General features: G+C 37.3%; 1 protein-coding gene and 1 pseudogene across 6 annotated transcripts in view; one reads left to right on the plus strand and one right to left on the minus strand.

Annotated features, from left to right (window-relative positions):
• WWP1 (WW domain containing E3 ubiquitin protein ligase 1) overlaps positions 1–17,225 on the plus strand; it is a 119,298-nt gene that overhangs the window by 98,502 nt on the left and 3,571 nt on the right. For 5 of the 6 annotated variants that reach the window (XM_055303372.1, XM_055303376.1, XM_055303375.1 and 2 more), the window contains 4 exons: positions 891–1,011; positions 5,415–5,519; positions 8,429–8,525; positions 8,964–9,036. In XM_055303372.1, the coding sequence (XP_055159347.1) occupies positions 891–1,011; positions 5,415–5,519; positions 8,429–8,525; positions 8,964–9,036 (396 nt within the window). Of the gene's footprint in view, positions 1–890; positions 1,012–5,414; positions 5,520–8,428; positions 8,526–8,963; positions 9,037–14,122; positions 15,689–17,225 lie in introns of those variants that run through there. The other variant, XM_055303377.1, reaches the window with a different exon arrangement.
• On the minus strand, positions 13,098–13,194 carry LOC129495823 (U6 spliceosomal RNA; annotated as a pseudogene).

Below are 17,225 nucleotides of genomic sequence, written 5' to 3' on the forward strand. Positions count from 1 at the left end.
GACCCAATGTGGGTAAATGGCCTTTCCTTTTATCTGCTGGTATCGGCAGCTTCTCCCCATCACTAGTCCTGCGCTGTTCCTCCACAGAGACCTCCAGACCCATCTACTGTCAGAGGGGTCCTTTGTGGAGATCCTGCAGCACCGTACAGATTCTCTTCCTTCTTTTTTATTATACTTCCTCCTCTACATCTGCTTGATATGTCGCCTCAGAATATTTTTATTTTCATCTTACATACGATTTTTTTCTATCCTGTTAGGAAATCTTCGCGTTCTCTGTAATAGCATGGAAAGAACCAATTCTCCAGCTTTAAGCCTTCTCAAGTCTTCCTTGGCAAATGCTTGGCTGGAAGGAAAACCTGTAGAATGAGGAGCCTTTCCCTTACTGTGTTAGCACACGATATTTGGTATTCTTTGTCTACCCACGAACAGGAAAGAAGTGCTCAAATGTGGCTGTGTTATTGACAGAGAACGTCCTATTTTGAAAAGCATCCTTGGGGATCCCTGGGTGGGTCAGTGGTTTAGCGCCACCTTCAGCCTGGGGCCTGATCCTGGAGACCCGGGATCGAGCCCCACATCGGGCTCCCTGCATGGAGCCTGCTTCTCCCTCTGCCTGTGTCTCTGTCTCTCTCTTTCTCTTTCTGTCTCTCATGAATGAATAAATAAATACAATCTTAAAAAAAAGAAAAAGCATCCTTTTTAGCTGCTGATGTGCTAGAACTGATTTCCTCATGGAGAAGCACGTTAACTCTTAAACTACTTACATACACACATCACATATATATGTGTTATATATAGTATATTTGGAAAAAGGAATTTCAGAAGTACTTTGTTTCTAAGCATTTACCTCACATAACAAATTAACTATTTTTAAATGCTGTCTTTATTTTCAGTTTAATGACAGAGTGGCGTTTTTCTCGAGGAGTGCAGGAACAGACCAAAGCTTTCCTTGATGGTTTCAATGAAGTTGTCCCTCTTCAGTGGCTTCAGTACTTTGATGAAAAAGAATTGGAGGTTAGGCTCTTTTATTATGCTATTTAGGAAATGTTACTGGGAGGATGGACTGTTTTTGTGCTTCCACAGAAGGATGTCCACGCATTTTTAAATGACATGGCACAATCTTGAATCCTCTCATTCATGTCAGGGGTGAGGGGGGTATTGAAATCCCAGCATGGGATGGTGGTCTTAAGTGTCATGATAATGTCATGGGCACAGAATCATTAATCAGTGCCTGCTATTAGGGGTCCTCAAGGTGAATGCAACCTTCCTAATAACTTGGGGGACTTCATGAAACCCTGGTTTACTAGTGAAGTTGCCCCAAAGATCAGTTTTTTAGGTCATAATTCTTAGTCACCGTAACTGTATTTAGACTTGTTAGAAGTATATTAGAAATTCTTTTGAAGGGGGATGGGAGAGAGTAAAATACACATAACAAAATTTATCATTTTAAACATTTTTAAGTGTACAATTCAATAATGTTAAGTATATTCACATTATTGTGCAGCCAATCTCGAGGCTTTTTTCATTTTGCAAAACTGAAATTCTGTATCCATTAAACCACTCCCCATTTCTACTCTGGCCCCACTGTTCTACTTAGTATGAGTTTGACTACTCTTGGTGTCTCCTATAAGTGAAATCATGTAGTATTTGTCTTACTGTGACTGGCTTATTTCACTGAAAATAACGTCCTCATAGTTTATTGCTATTGTAGCATGTATAAAATTTTCTTTCCTTTTTAGGGCTGAATAATATTCCATTGTACGTACATACCACGTTTTGTTTATCCATTTATCAGTGATATTTGGTTTGCTTTGTTTGGTTTTGATGAATAATACTGCTACAAATATGGATACATAGATACCTCTTTAGGATATACACCCAGCAGTAGTCTTGCTGGATCATAAAGTAATTATATATTTAATTATTATTATTATTTTTTATATATTTAATTATTTGAGGAACTCCCACACTGCTTTCTACAGTGGCTGAACTGGGTTATATTCCCACCAAAAGTATGCGAGAGTTCCAATTTCTTCACATCTTTGCCCTTTATTTTTTATTTTTATTTATTTTCTGCTTTGTTTCAGTAGCTAACCCTGATGGGTATACGGTGATATCCCATTGTGGTTTTTGGTTCATATTTCTCAAATGATTAGTTATGGTGAATTCCTCAAGTCTTCTTTCCCCATATAGGTTAGAACATAGGCAGGGCTGTTAGATTAGTAGAAACACATCAGAGGAAAAGAATGGTTAGATATTTTTTAGAGTACTGTTAATCTTTCTTTTAATCATAGACTTCATTAAAGAATCTGAAAAAAATTAAATAATTTTGTGTCTTCAAAGTGCATACACCTAAAATATTCCATACCCCCCTTAAGAGCCCCTATTTTTGAGGCCCACCAAGTGAAAGAGGGATGTTACAGCCAGAGTCCTACCATTAGAGCACAGATGAAACCAAGATAGTAGATCTGAAAGGAGGTGAATAGGTGCATACTTTTTTATATACCCTTGGTAGAGTTTACAGTTGTCTCACACATGGCCCTGTGAAATAGCTGGGCCATATGATAATTTCCTTTTATGCATAAGGACACTAAAGCCCTTATTGGTTACTGATGCCTTTAGCTCATAGTAGTGCTGTGAGAAAATACAGATCTTTTTTGTTGTTGTTTTGCTTTATGTTGAGTTTTATTCCTAGTCTTTTTCTTTTACTTCCATATCTCTTAACCATGTATATCACGATAAGGGGCATGCATACCATTATGTGAAGTAATGATTATTCATAGTCATGCCCCTTTACAAGTTAAAATCTGTTCAAGATAATGTAATAATCATTCTTTGTAAAAATTCTCATTACACTAGAAATAGAAGGCAACTTTCTCAGTTTGTTAAAGGGTATCAACAAAAAAAGATACAACCCTGACATCATCCTATATGGTGATACCATGAATATTTCATGTTGAGATTGGGAACAGGGGCAAAGATGTCTACTCTCATCCTTTATATTGCCCCGTTGTACTAGATAGCCCAGCCAGTGCAGGGAGGCAAAAGTAGAAATAAAAAGCAAAGAAGTAAAATGGCCTTTATTCATGGTAACATGATTGTCAACTTAGAAAATCCTAAGGAACCTACCAAAAAAAAACAAAAAACAAAAAAACCCTACTAGAAGTAACTGTGAATTTAGCAAGAGTATAAGATAGAAGAAGGCCAATAATTTAAAAATCAAGTGTATATCTTCTGTGTGCCAGCAACACTTGGAAATTGAAATCGTAAGGTTTTTTTGTTTGTTTGTTTTGTTTTTTTTTTTTTTTTGGTTTTTTTTATTAAAGCACTCAAAAAATAAATTTAACCAAGGGCATGCAAGAACTCTATACTTAAAAACACAAAACATTGCTCAGAAAAATTAAAGAGAACTTTAATAAATGGAGAAATACATCATGTTATGTATTGGAAGACTCAACATTATAAAATGTCACTTCTCTCCTAATTTATCTGTATATTCAACACCATCCCAATCAGCATCCCAAGAAAAGTTTTTGTAGAAATTGACAGGCTGATTCTAAAATTACAAGGAAATGCGAAGGTGGTAGATAAGCTAAAACAATTAATTTTGAAAAAGGAAAACTTGGAGGTTGTTCACTACTTGATTTCAGAAATTATTATTAAGCCATAATAATTAAGATAGTATGGTATTTTTGAAAGGATACACAAATATATCAGTGGAACAGAAGAGAGTCCAGAAATAGACCCACACATATATATTATCAATTGATTTTCAACAGAAGTGCTAATATTTTTCAGTGGGGAAAGAGAAAAAGTCTTTTAAACAAATGATGCTGCATCAACTAAATGTCCATGTTAGAAAATTAACCTTGATCCTCACTTTAGCCTTAAGAAAGATTAATTTAAAATATAAATATGAAAGCTGGAAAAAGAAAAATCTTAGTATGGGCACAAGTTTTTAGGAAGAACACAAAACAATTAGCCACACATCATATTTTGTGTTATATATATATATATATATGTATATTCATATACTCTTACAGCTTAGTAAAAAGACAAATTTTGTAGAATGGGGGAAGACTCACTTTACAAAGGAAGCTATGATGGCAGGTAAACACATGAAACTTCATTCATTACTGGGGAAATGTGAATTAAAACTAAATGAAATACCACTTTGGGATAATGTTAGAGGATTCTTACAATGTGATACACATGAGCCTCTGGTGCCCTAGCAGTTCCACTATTAGGTATTTACTCGAGTGAAATAAAATACCTATTCATACAAAGATTTTTCCATAAATGTTCATCACAACTTTATCAAAGCCAGAAACTTGAAGTAACTTCTAAATGACCATTAAGAAGTAAATGGGATAAGTAAATTGTTGTATAGTCACATAATGAAATACCACCTAGCAACATGAAAGAAATATGGTACCCACAACAATGTGGATGAATCTCATAAACATTGTGTTGATGTGGGGAGCCAGAGGGTGGAGATAACAGAAAAATGGTGTGTGTGTGTGTGTGTGTGTGTGTGTGTGTAGCATTCTCAAAAATTTAATCTGTGATGATATCATTGATGACATTGAGCCAAAGATGAGGATGGTGTTTTTGACTACAAATGGGACCTAATGGGAATATTCTTCATCTTGATTGTGGTGGTGGTTACATAGGTGTATATATCTGTCAAAACTCATCTAACTCTATACTTAAAATACATTCATGTCATTGCGTATAAATTGTAGCTCAAAGTTGATTTATGAAGAAGTAAGTAAGTATTAGACTATCTTATTATGCCAAAATTAGCTTTCATCCCATATGTGGTGTACTGGGCTTACTTGAAAATTTCACATAGAATATTTTATTCCCAAAGTCTGGAAGAATTAGTAACAGGAATTCGTATATATTTTTATTTGTTTTTGTTTAAATTCAATTTGCCAACATATAGTATAACACCCAGTTGCTCATCCCATCAAGTGCCCTCCTCCTTAGTAACTGTCACCCAGTTACCCCATCTCCTCACCCACTGGAATTAGTGTATTTTTAACTTTAAATAGAGAAGATCGCATAGATTAAAAAGAAAAAAGAACCAGAAATACATGTTTGAAATATAATAATAATTTGGATTTTTTTTAAACTAAAGGATTCTTTCAGCATAGCTAATGTTTTTCTTGAAGAATAGTATGTCTAAATGCTTTCAGTTTGAGTTCATTAAACACAAAAAAGGTAAGTATCAAAGAATCCTTATTCTAAATTGTTACAGATTTTGTTGGATGTGCCTACTGTGATTAGTTGTCATGTACCTAGCTGTTCACGTAATTCAGCATGTGCACAGGTATTCATTAGCAAATACCAGTCACATAGTTCTTCTCTTCACTAAGTCTGCACTGTAACCTGCTGCTGTGCTCATTTCCCAGGTTATGTTGTGTGGCATGCAGGAAGTTGATTTGGCAGATTGGCAGAGAAATACTGTTTATCGACATTATACAAGAAACAGCAAGCAAATCATTTGGTTTTGGCAGGTATTTGCTTTTTTTATCTTTCTAAAACAAAGGGTTCAAAGAAAATGTTTTCTCGTGAGACAGTGGTTTAAAAAACAGTTCATTTTTAAAATTGACACTGCCTTTGGACTTGGTTTTTAGTCTTTGAATTATAAAATCAGAAGTTGAATATGTGAACATTTGTTAAAGGAGTTTCCATTGCTTATTTTGATGGTCTTTCCTAAGTGGGAAAATGAATGATGGACTCTTCTTTAAGTAGTAATTTAATGGTAATATTTGCAGGCATAGCATGTTTTTTCTGGTAGTATCAAAGTAGTTTATAAATTCTACTTAATTCTAGAAGTAAATGAGGGAGTATGTTTTGTTTTTTGTGTGCTTTTTAAGCCCGTGTGGGGCTTGAACTCAACGTCCCTGAGACCAAGACCTGAGCTGAGATCAAGAGTCAGGTGCTTAACCATCTGAGCCCTGCCCCCTCCAAGGGCCCCACTAGTATGTTTTTTTAATGAGAAAGTCAATGTAGATACTTAATTCCTCGGGTGTGATAATATATATGCTAGGGAATTAGGGTAGTCTAAAGGATAATGCCCAAGAAGGACTTCCTTTTTTTTCTTTCCTTCCCTTACTTCCTTTCTTTTGTTGGTGTTTTAGCTTAAACTGTAGTAGGGTGGGCTTATCCAAATGCTGCATGCTAATCTTGAAGCACACTTTATTAGATTTTGTGTGTTTGAGAATTTCAAATCTCTAGGCCCAAGGATATTCTTCACAAAAATCCACTAATTGAGATTTATTTGAGCAATTTAGTGACTGAACTTGTAGTTTATGTATGCTGAACTGTCATTTTCAGATGAAAACTAAGCCTGAGATTTTGTTTAATACTCATAAGGATATGTCATTTATTTATTAACAATTTAAAGAAGTGTAGAAACTTCTAGAAATTTATAGGTATACTTCAACATATGCAAAATGGCACATACTAGATAGATTATTTATTGCACTACTATTGGTATACTAACAGAGACTTAAAATACCTAAATGACCATTGGGAGGGGACTAAGTATATAAATTATATAACTGTTCTGTAATTCTGTACATTGTAATCATTCTTTTACTTTTTTAATGGAAATTAACAGAAATATTGGAGAATGAGATGTTTCAGTACAATTTTAAGGGAAGAGGAAGGTGTATATAATATGCTATTGGGCTAAAAGGAAAATTTATATTCTGTATATTCAAAATGTATGCTGGAACAGCCGATTCCTGAACAACAAGGGTTTGAATTGTGCCAGCTACTTATACATGGATTTTTTACAGCACAGTACTATAAATGTATTTTCCTTATGATTTTCTTAGTAACATTTTTTTTTCTCTAGCATATTTTACTGTAAGAATATAGTATATAATACATATACAGAATATGTGTTGTTCATCAGTATGGCTTCTGGTCAGCAATAATAGGTCATTAATTAAGTTTTGGGGAGTCAAAAGTTGTATGTGGATTTTCCTGAGATTTCAACTGCACGGGGTAGGGGTCAGCGCCTCTAACCCCTGCGTTGTTCAAGGGTCAACTGTATACCAATACATCATCTCTGAAAAGGTAGAGAAAAAACTGGTCGCAAGGTGTGAGAGCTGCTCTTGATGCTGTACCTTTTAAACAAAGGATGCCTGGCTGGCTCATTTGGTGAGAGTATGTGACTCTTGATCAGGGTCAGGCATAGAGTTTACAAAAAATAATAAATGAATAAAATAAAAAGTAGGAATAAGTCCATTTTCAAGCCTAAAATACCTGAATTGCATCACTTACAGAACCTATGTGGGTATTTATAATCTTTCTAGGCTCTTTATTAGCTTCTTCTCTCTTCATATTCTTGGACTTTTCCTTGAACATTTGTGTCTGTACCTGAGGAGCTTGAACTTTGGGCCATGTGAATCCAAATGAGTAGTTGTGTTTTCCAGATTGGGTTTGTTTTAGGAAAAGAGTTGGTTTATGCCAGACGTGGTAATAAACTCTGTTTCTTGTGTCTTGATGAAATGTGTACCCTAACACAGTTCTGTGCAGAAATGTTTTTGGTCTTATATTAGCACTTTTTGTCTTCCCCTTACCCAAAGTATATTTTTGTTTACTTTTCGTAAATTTTGTCTTCTAAGATGCACTTCTGCTCTCAGACTGCTCCGTAAGTTCCCCTGCCTTCTGCTACGGATACTCAGACCAATTCAAATCTATATTCCACCACATTACACATTTGCATCCCTCTTTGAAAAGATAGTAAATGAACTAAATAGTCTAACAAAATGCATAGTTTAAGTTTTCAAGTATGCAGAATCTGAGGAGTCGAGAAAATAGTTCTAGTGGGAGAAAATACCGCAAACTGTTGAGAGTGGCGATTTGAAGTGTTCGTTAGTTTTTGGTAGCTTATAAGGAGAAGGAGGGTAAGTTGACTCGGGTCAGGATAATGGGTTAGAGCTCAGGAGACCGGAGTTCAAGTGTTCTGCCGCTTAGCAGCAGTTTGAGAAAGACCAAGTGTTTTATCTCCAGGTGTCTGTTGTTTGCCTGCATGTACACTGGGGATGCCAAGGATGGTACCTGTGTCCTTGTCCTGGTGCAGGAGCTAAACACACCAAGAGCATAGGGCACAGCTGGGCAGCAGCCCTCACTAGGTGACTGCTGTCGTAGCGAAACGGCATCTGTCCTGGTTACCTCTCAGTGGTAGGACCTTTTGAAGCCTCCCATTTCCCTCTCTGTGAGGTGGACGTAAGAAGAGTAGTAGCCCACCAGTGGTGTACTCGTGAGGATTAACTGAAGATTCATAATGTACTTCACATATGCCTCGCCTTAATAAATTCTTGAGGAAATTTAAATAATTTAAGTAAGTGTCTACTATTTTAATTATTAGATTATTTTATATTAAAGTAAATTTGGTTTTGTTACACAGTTTGTGAAGGAGACAGACAATGAAGTGAGGATGCGACTATTACAGTTTGTCACTGGAACCTGCCGGTTACCTCTAGGAGGATTTGCTGAGCTCATGGGTAAATGCAGTTTTACTACAGTTTCTCTGTAGATAGTTTTGTGATAATAATGGCGTTTAGACCTAAACCAGACTTGAATCTAAGGAGTATTCTTCTGTGCTCTTTCTAGGGCATCTACGAGAAGAAAGACTAATAATTAATACCAAGTACATTTATAAGACAGAAATGAAGCTGCTTACATAGTCTGGCTGGCCAGTGCTTTTGCTCCTTAGGGTGATTGTGAAGGGAGCAAAATTCTTTAGAGCTACTTCTTTTTCCACTGATTCAAATTGTATTGCTGGATTTCTGCAGCAATAAGAAGCTTCTCTAGGCAGAAGTGATTTACATTTTATTCCATATTAGTCATAGGACTATGTGACATATTCTGTTATATAAGTAGTTGTTAAAACCAAAAAGTTTAAAGGACCAGATAAATTTTGTCTTATTTTCCTGGTTTAGGAAGTAATGGGCCTCAAAAATTTTGCATTGAAAAAGTTGGCAAAGACACCTGGTTACCAAGAAGCCACACATGGTAAGTTCAAGAATCCTAAATAGGAAGGTGAAAGTCAGAGAATCTTTAATATGTAAGACCCAGTATAAGTTCTTATTCATTAAAGTAGCTAGAATTTCAGTTTTTAGAACAGACTAATATGGCATTCTGTAACTGAACACTTTGGAATGATTTCTATGCTTGGTTAATATACTGAGAAATGTATCCATTGATTAAACAGTTCTTTAGAACAACTACTATGAAAAAAAAAAAAAACCCAACTACTATGTATAAAGAAGATTGAAGTGCTCCCTGCCTTTTATGAAGTTTGCACTCCATTAGGGGAAGGGAACACAAATGACAAATCAACTAGTTGAAAACTAAGAAGGCCCTTCAAAGGAAATAAAGAAGATGCTATAAAAAACTGAAGGGAACCTCCTCTAGATTGTGTGGTCAGGGAGATTTCTCAGAAACAACGTTTGGGTTTGATAAATAGCATACTGCGGGAACAAACAGGAAAAGTGCATTCTTTGTACAGAGACATTTCCATAGACCTTGAAGTAAGAAATTGCTTTTCAGGGAAATTAAAGATGACTGGTATGACTGGAATTTAGTGAATGAGGGGAGAGAAGGGTAAAAATTTTTGAAATGTAAGCAGGCACTAAATTATGTAGGGCCTTGTAGGTTGTTAAAGGAACTTGGATTTCACTCTAAGGGCAGTTAGAAGCCTTTGAAGAGCTTTAAATAGCAACTAATGAGATTCAGGAAAAACCACTCAGGCAACAGAGGAGGAATTAGATTCAAGACTGAAGTCTGGGAGATTAGTTAACAGCAGTGTTAAGAGTCATTCAGGCAAAAGCTGAGCATTGCTTAGGTGGTATGTGGTTCTTTCAGGAGGTCAGAACCGCTTTCACACTAAGCAGTTATTTATTTGCCTTTTTATTATTTTGACACTTGAACTTATGGTGCAGAAGCAATAGTGGGTAAAAATGCTGTGCCTCAGCACAAATCAAGGAGTGGCACAAAATGCCATCTCCATTCTTTAGCATCTCACCCCTGCGGTTTACAGAAAAAGGGGGTGGGGGAGCCAGTCTCTTTTAAGATTATTCTTTACGAAGAAGTGAAGAGTGATTAGATCTTGATGCTTGAGTATCTTTTTAATGTTCTGTAAGACAAAATGGGAAGCCTGCATGAAGCACTTACACACACCAGAGAATTGTGGTTGTCTTGAGGGGAAGGCTCTTTGGCAGTTGATCTGAAAGCTGAACCAGCTTGCTTTTTTAATGAAACATTGTTTGCCAGTCCTACCTTTCAAGTAAAAACTGTTTACCTGGCAGACATTTTCTTGAAAAGTAGTGAAGTTATTAGTAGCTTATCACTTCAGGGAAAACAACTGATAGCATTTGTAGGCAACGATGAAAGTTGAGGTTTCAAGCAAAAATTAAAATTTGGGAAAACCTGTATAGACCAACCACCATGAGCTTGAAAGCTTCCCGGACTTATCTGATATTGGTGGTATTATTAACAAATGTGATCTTTTCTTTCTATTACGTAATTAACTGTCAACATTTGGAAATACTTTATAACTTGGTGAACCATTATTTTGAAATGACCAATGCATGATGTTACAAACCCATGCATGGGTAAAAGATCTATTCAAAGTACAAGATAAACCACTGGATTTTACATAAAAAGGTGGAAAAAGTTCTCTGATATGATGTCAGAGCCCATATTATGTGTTACTTTGTCAAACGTAATATCTAAGAATAATAGCAGCTACCTGAAAAAAATGAGATGACTGGAGTACATCTCTGTTTTCTAACTGCATATCTGTTTAGGGACAAATTTTCATAAACTTCATATAGTGCAACAAAATAAATGCACACATAGCAGAAACTGAGTATCTTCCATTAAGCTAGACATTAAAAAGATGTGCAAAAATATAAAACAAGGTCACTCTTTGTATTATTTTTTGAAAAGTCTTTTTCCTTTCATAAAAATAAGTTTATTTCAAAAGGATTTTCTCAATTTTAACTTCTATTACAGTAAATATCAAACATAATTGATATAAACAAAGCTCTTTGGGATTCTCAATATTTTAAAGTGTGAAAAGGGATCATAAACTAAAAAAATTTGAGAACACCAGCCTAAATTGATGAATCCAAAAGAGAATTGTTGAGGCAGGGGAGAGTTCATAACCAAAGGAGATAGTTCAAGAAAGATGAAAAGAATTGGAATGCTGAGTACGAATTAAGGAATTGGCCTCTAATAAAAGCAAACACTTCCTTTATTGTAATAGAAAAAGAAAAGGTGGACTTTAAACTGTAGAGGGTTTTTTTTTTTTTTTGCATTTTTTTTATTGGAGTTCGATTTGCCGACATATAGAAACTATAGAGTTAATCACTATTGGTTTCTGTTTTCTCGAGGTACAGGGTGAGGTCACTGGCTAAGAATGAAAAAAAGTAAAAACTTTTGAGGAGAAAGAATGAGCTGTCAGAGTAGGCAAGTATTTACCAGAGAAATATGGCTGAGAATGCTGCGCAATATTGGATTGCCCTCTAGGATCTTTATAAAGTAACGCCAGTCTGTCTCACTGTAGGAGTCTTCCTTCCAGTAATTTTCAGCTGTTAAGGCCCAAGGAATGAAAAACTAGAGGGCTGAATTCATGAAGTGTTCGAGCTTTGATTAGTAGGTTCTAAAGTGGGAGAGACAAGGATTTAAAAGTATTTGCAAGGTAGTCCTATGTTACAGGGCTGGGCTGTGGATTAAGTACAAAGTAAGGATAGAAGAGTGAGGACAGGCACGGGTGGTGAGAAACATAGGGGCTAACAGATTGCCATTTCAATTGAAGGAAGCTGGAAAAACAAAATAAGAGTTTTTAATTAGAAATTTTCTTTCCTGGTGATGACAAGGTTCAAAGTGTTATCTTGAAGTCAGTAACCAGTAGAAGAACAGGTCGCTGAAACGGAGAACTGGGAGGCCATGCATGGGTGTTGGGTATCATCCAAGTGAATGGGAGGAAGACACAAACCAGGTGCCAAAGCTTTCAGTGACTAACGAATAGGACCATGAGGTCAACAGAGGATAAAAAAGTTGAGAAAGAAGGTTGTTTGGCTAGATCGTGTGTGCCTCAGAGGAGAGAAGTTTTGTTGATTGGCCACAGGGAAATGGTATGTTTCAGACTAGCTGGATTTGTAGTTAAGGCAAGAGAGGAGTTCTTCAGACCGTAGAAAACTGCAAATCAGAAAACAGAAGTTTAGAAGATCTGAGGTGGAGGACAGGGAAGAGGTGGGGATTTAATTCAGGTCAGCGGAACGCAGTTGATCCAGAGATAATCGTTTTTAGTAGTGACTAAGGTAAGCAGTGCTACTGTCTGTGGTGAAAGTGGTGTTGATCCTCAGGTGGAGTGCTGCTCTCACGCCCAAAGCTTTACTTACTGAGGTGGCGACTTTTGGAGCAGGGGTTCCTCGGGCTGTCAAGTGGTACAAGCCAGCGGGGTACTGTTCCCTTAGTCCAGTGGAACTAAGTTATCAGTGTCTTCCCTTCTTATCGATCAATAGAAGTAGAAATTTGACTCAAAGCTGGAACTAGAACAAAGCTAAATGTAAAACATTATTCTGAAATCCACGTAATAAGTGCTCAATAAAAGACAAATAGATTTTGGTATAGTCTCATCCTTTGGCTAATGTCTTAAACAGAACCATGTTTGGGACGTTTTCAAGTAATCCACTGTCTTAGGTAGTTCAACTCCTCATTTTACTAAATGCGTCAATGTTAGGAGAGCAGAGCAGACTGCCCCTCATGGGTTTTAGAATCTAATGGAAGAAATCAATCAATCATAATACAGAGTAAATTATGTCTAAGATGCTCAAGGAGAATTATTTGTAGTCCAAAAGTTGTAGCATCTGGACTGATTCTTAGTGCATATTATTTTCACGGGCAGAAAAAGTATTCCAGATCATGAGAGCCGTAAGAACATGTCACAAGACAGAGGAGTGTGTGGCGCTTGGAGAACATGAACTCCCAGAGCCCAGGCAGCTTCCTGGCCCCGTACCTTTAATCCATACTAATCAGAAGCATGATTGGCCTTTTTTGTTTTCGTTTTTTAAATGAAACACTTAACGAGTTTGCCTGTCATCCCTATGCAGGGGCCCCGCTAATCTCATTGTTCCATTTTTAGTATGTGTGCTAAGCGGGCACAGCAAAGAGGAAGTATCTGGGAGTGAACGAAGGCCAGAGATTCAGGAGGATGACTGAATCTGACGACGACTCTACGTGAAAGATGTTAAGAGCTAGAAAGGAACAGGTGGTCTAAGTATGTAGGAGTCCACTGAAAGATTCTTCTCTTGAGCTCTGCTCAGTGTACCGTGAAGCAGGGAGGGGTACATGGGCTGCTTAAATGACTACCATTTAATATATTTAAGAGAATAACAGTCTGAGGAAAACACCATTTTAATTGGCTGCCTTGTTTCCAAAGGTTCTTGATTATTAGGTTTCCGGACTCTTACCTGGGAGTTGGGGTGAGGGCAGATGGGAGCTGTAGGAGGGAACCTGGATAATCGGTAACCTTCCATATGAGAAATGAACATGAGAACAGCCTTAACTACATTAGAGCTATTTCACTAGACATTTAGTGTGTCCAGTCCAGCTGCAGCACAGAGAATTCCTTGGAGTCTGGCAGGAATGGAAAGACAAAAAGTGTGTATTTATTGGCTCTCTCCACCCCAAAATGTAAGTAAACTCCTGAGGATTAGGGACTGTAGTTTATCACTCTGCATCACCAGCTCCTGGAAATACATCTAATAGATTCTTAATAACTGGTAAGTGAATGAAAGAAATGAAAGAATCTTAAAAACCCAGAAGTTATGGGGAGTTGTGATAACTAATAATTACAACTTTCTCTGGGAAATGTCAAAAAAAAGTATACTTTTATGAATGTTTTCATTTCAGTAGCTCGCCATAAGAAGTCTGTATATGGTAATAGAGTAGTGAATGGTTAGAATACTTCTGGCAAAATCTTTGTAACTTCCACTATCCATTTAGTTTTGCAAATGTGCTTTAAGAATTATTGTATTAGAAATTTTTAGTCTGTTTTATTGAAAACACATCTGTTTTTGTTTTTGTTCAGTTTTAATCGCTTGGATCTACCACCATATAAGAGTTATGAACAACTAAAGGAAAAACTTCTTTTTGCAATAGAAGAGACAGAGGGATTTGGACAAGAATGAATGTGGCTTCTTGTCTTGGAGGAGCTCTTGCATTTAAATACCCCAGCCAAGAAAAATTGCACAGATAGTGTATATAATCTGTTCATTCTGTACAGTGAATTTTCTGAACCTCTCAAAGTATAAATGTTTTCCGTTCTTCCACAGAAATATGCAAAACAGTCCATCCTTTTCTACTTTATTTATTGTTCCCTTGAAGTGACTGACCAGGAAAAAGACCATCCTTAAATTTTGAAGCAAGCAAGAGACTTTATTAAAAATAAGTATATATCTATATAAGCATATATGATTGTGGCTCTAGTTTTATAGAGCTCCGAGTATATTAAGCAGGACAGCCGTTCATTCAGAAATAATCTGGATTTGCTTTACCTTGTTTCTATTATCCAGAGGACAAAGTACAAATTGCTTCATGACCTTCTCCCTTATGTAACACCTCCTGCGGGTGTTTACTTTGCATGGCTGTTCAGGAAGGTATTAAGGGCTTAGGCCACATCTTACTTTGAGTATGTTAAAAAAAAAAAAATGCTGCTGGCTTTTCTGAAGACAGGCATTTGGACCTGTCCATTTGTTTTAAATAAATACAATAGTTGAAAATTTTCCCTCTTTGCTACATCACTAACAAAGTAATGAATGAAACCATAAAGCACATGTAAGTCGTACACTAGATCCAATGCCATTTAGTTCATTCTAGAGATTGCAAAGAATTCATGAAGCAGCAAAGAGGCTTGTTTACATGTTACTTTGGGATGCTAGGTATTTGTGGAGTCAAAAAATCAGGTACTCATGTACTTTTAAGTCTGTGATGTTCTTTAATTCAGAATAAATTGACGCAGTTTGATACTTAGGAACATATAATAAGGTAATATGAATGAACATTTTCGCTTTTGCGTTGAGTTTTGGTTTTATAAAACCAGATGGACTGAGGAGTTGTATAAGCATTTGAACACTCAAATTTATTTTCTATTAGTGTTCATATATCTTCATTCCTCTTAAATTCATGAAAAGTTTATGATCTGAATTATACAAGCATATTAAAAGATCTCTTGGTCCCAGCCCCCTTTTTACATAGATCATTATTTTTGTCCTAATAACTTTTTAATTTTTCATTATCAAGGGCATTTGCTGAATTACAAAGATATATAACAAATTAAAATCTGGTGTGAATGTTATTAATGCTATTTTAGCAAATTGGGCTTCCTTGTTAATAACAAAAATTTAAATTTCCATTTATATCATTTCAATATGCAGTGTAAATTTCGGTAAGTTAAAAAAATTTTTATAACCATGAACAGACATCTTAAAATGTTTTCTGTAACATATTTGACTAAGTACATGTGGAAAATACTAGTATACAATTTCCCTAAACAGTTTTTGTTTTGCCAAAATTTTATTTTTCTACATATTAGATTGTGTTCTGCACTTCTATTCAAAGTTCGTAGTAAAGATGAAATAAAGGCAGTGATCCACTATGTTGAATAGACTCTTTTCCCAAATCCTAATCTGACACTGGGCTATTTTGAAGCATAAAGGATTAAAAACAAATACTAACGTATATGACATCATGTGATAGAGGTGACCAGCCTTCAAAAAGGCTACTTAAGTTACACCGTAGAAAGCACCACTACTCAATGCATTTTGCCATGACATGACCGAGGTTGTTGATGAACACCATTCAGTGGCAGGGACAGTGTGAGAATGCCACTTAGCAGACCTGCCTGAAGACGGGAGGCTCTCGGGCTGCTGGTCCCCTCTCCTCACTTCAGGTAAGAACTTGCTGTTCGCCCGTGGAGGCCACGCACAGCCCACACAGACCAAGGCAGCTTCCTGAGGAAGCCTGTTCAGAAGAGCCCAGGGCCTCTACCTTTCCACCCCAAGGACAGAATCCAGGCCTCCAGGCAGGGTCTATTGTCTTGATTCGTATATTCAGTGGCTATGAGAGAAACCAAAATGTGGGCCACCTCTCACCTTCTCGCTTTTCCCATCCTTGTCCTGTGCTGGGCTAGACAGGCTCACTGTGTCTGAAACGAAGACACAGGCAAGAGAATGAGGCTCGGAAACAGACTCTTATTGTTCCTTCATTTCAGCGACACCCAACTCCCCACGGCCACCACCACCAAAGGAAGCCCAGCGAATGGGTCACAGGCACAACACAGGCTCAGTCAGACCAGTTGTCTGTCTTCCCAGGAAAGCAGCTATACGTGGCTTTTGAGTGCTTCCTGGGCAGTTTAAAGCAGAGTTGAGGAAACCTTTTACCACGCCTCCTCGTTCATCACCTGCCTGCTGTCTTTAAAACTAGATGGGCTGATAGGGGTGAAAACTAGTGATAAGGGTCAAAATACCGTTTAGCAACACTGCTTCCGTTAAAAATGACCCTGGACTGGGAACTCTCCAGACTCTGGATAATAAACCGTGCCTTTGGATTTCCCAGAGGAAACCCATAACTGATGTCCCTTATGAGGTCCCTGAGCTGGGAGCTGGGTGCACGCTCCGCTACAGACTGCTGCTGTGTGAGGAGTCCTCACGGGGACTTGCTGGCCAGTTGCGGTTCCTTCTTACCGCCGCCTCCGTAAGCCTGTTAGACTTGAGTCTGGAGGTTTGCTGCACCCTGCGGATACTGCAGAAGTCCGAAGTCTCCTCACTGAAACATGTAGATGAGAGGACAAAGGTTGTCTTAAAAACACTCCCCAGTTTTCTCAATCTCTGAATTTAAAGAGCCAGATGAGGTAAAAATGGGGAATTGGTCTGTCTCCAGGGGAAAACCCAGACCTTATCAGGAGCCTTCTACTTTTTGAAGCTCCTTTGTACCGAGTGTATATTCCTCACTCCTAGGACAACACAGTTCACTGTTCTGAGCAGTGCAATGGGTCAGACCAGGGCATTTGTTAAAATAATCCCATGGCCCTTGCCAGAGTAATCCACTCCTCCTAGTTTTTCTTCCCAATAATGCCCAGGCACACACGGTCCAAAATAGGTTGTATGGTGAACACCACAGGAAATCAAAGAATA

The sequence above is a fragment of the Nyctereutes procyonoides genome, unplaced genomic scaffold, assembly GCF_905146905.1.
Source record: "Nyctereutes procyonoides isolate TBG_1078 unplaced genomic scaffold, NYPRO_anot_genome, whole genome shotgun sequence".
Taxonomy (NCBI): Eukaryota; Metazoa; Chordata; class Mammalia; order Carnivora; family Canidae; genus Nyctereutes; species Nyctereutes procyonoides.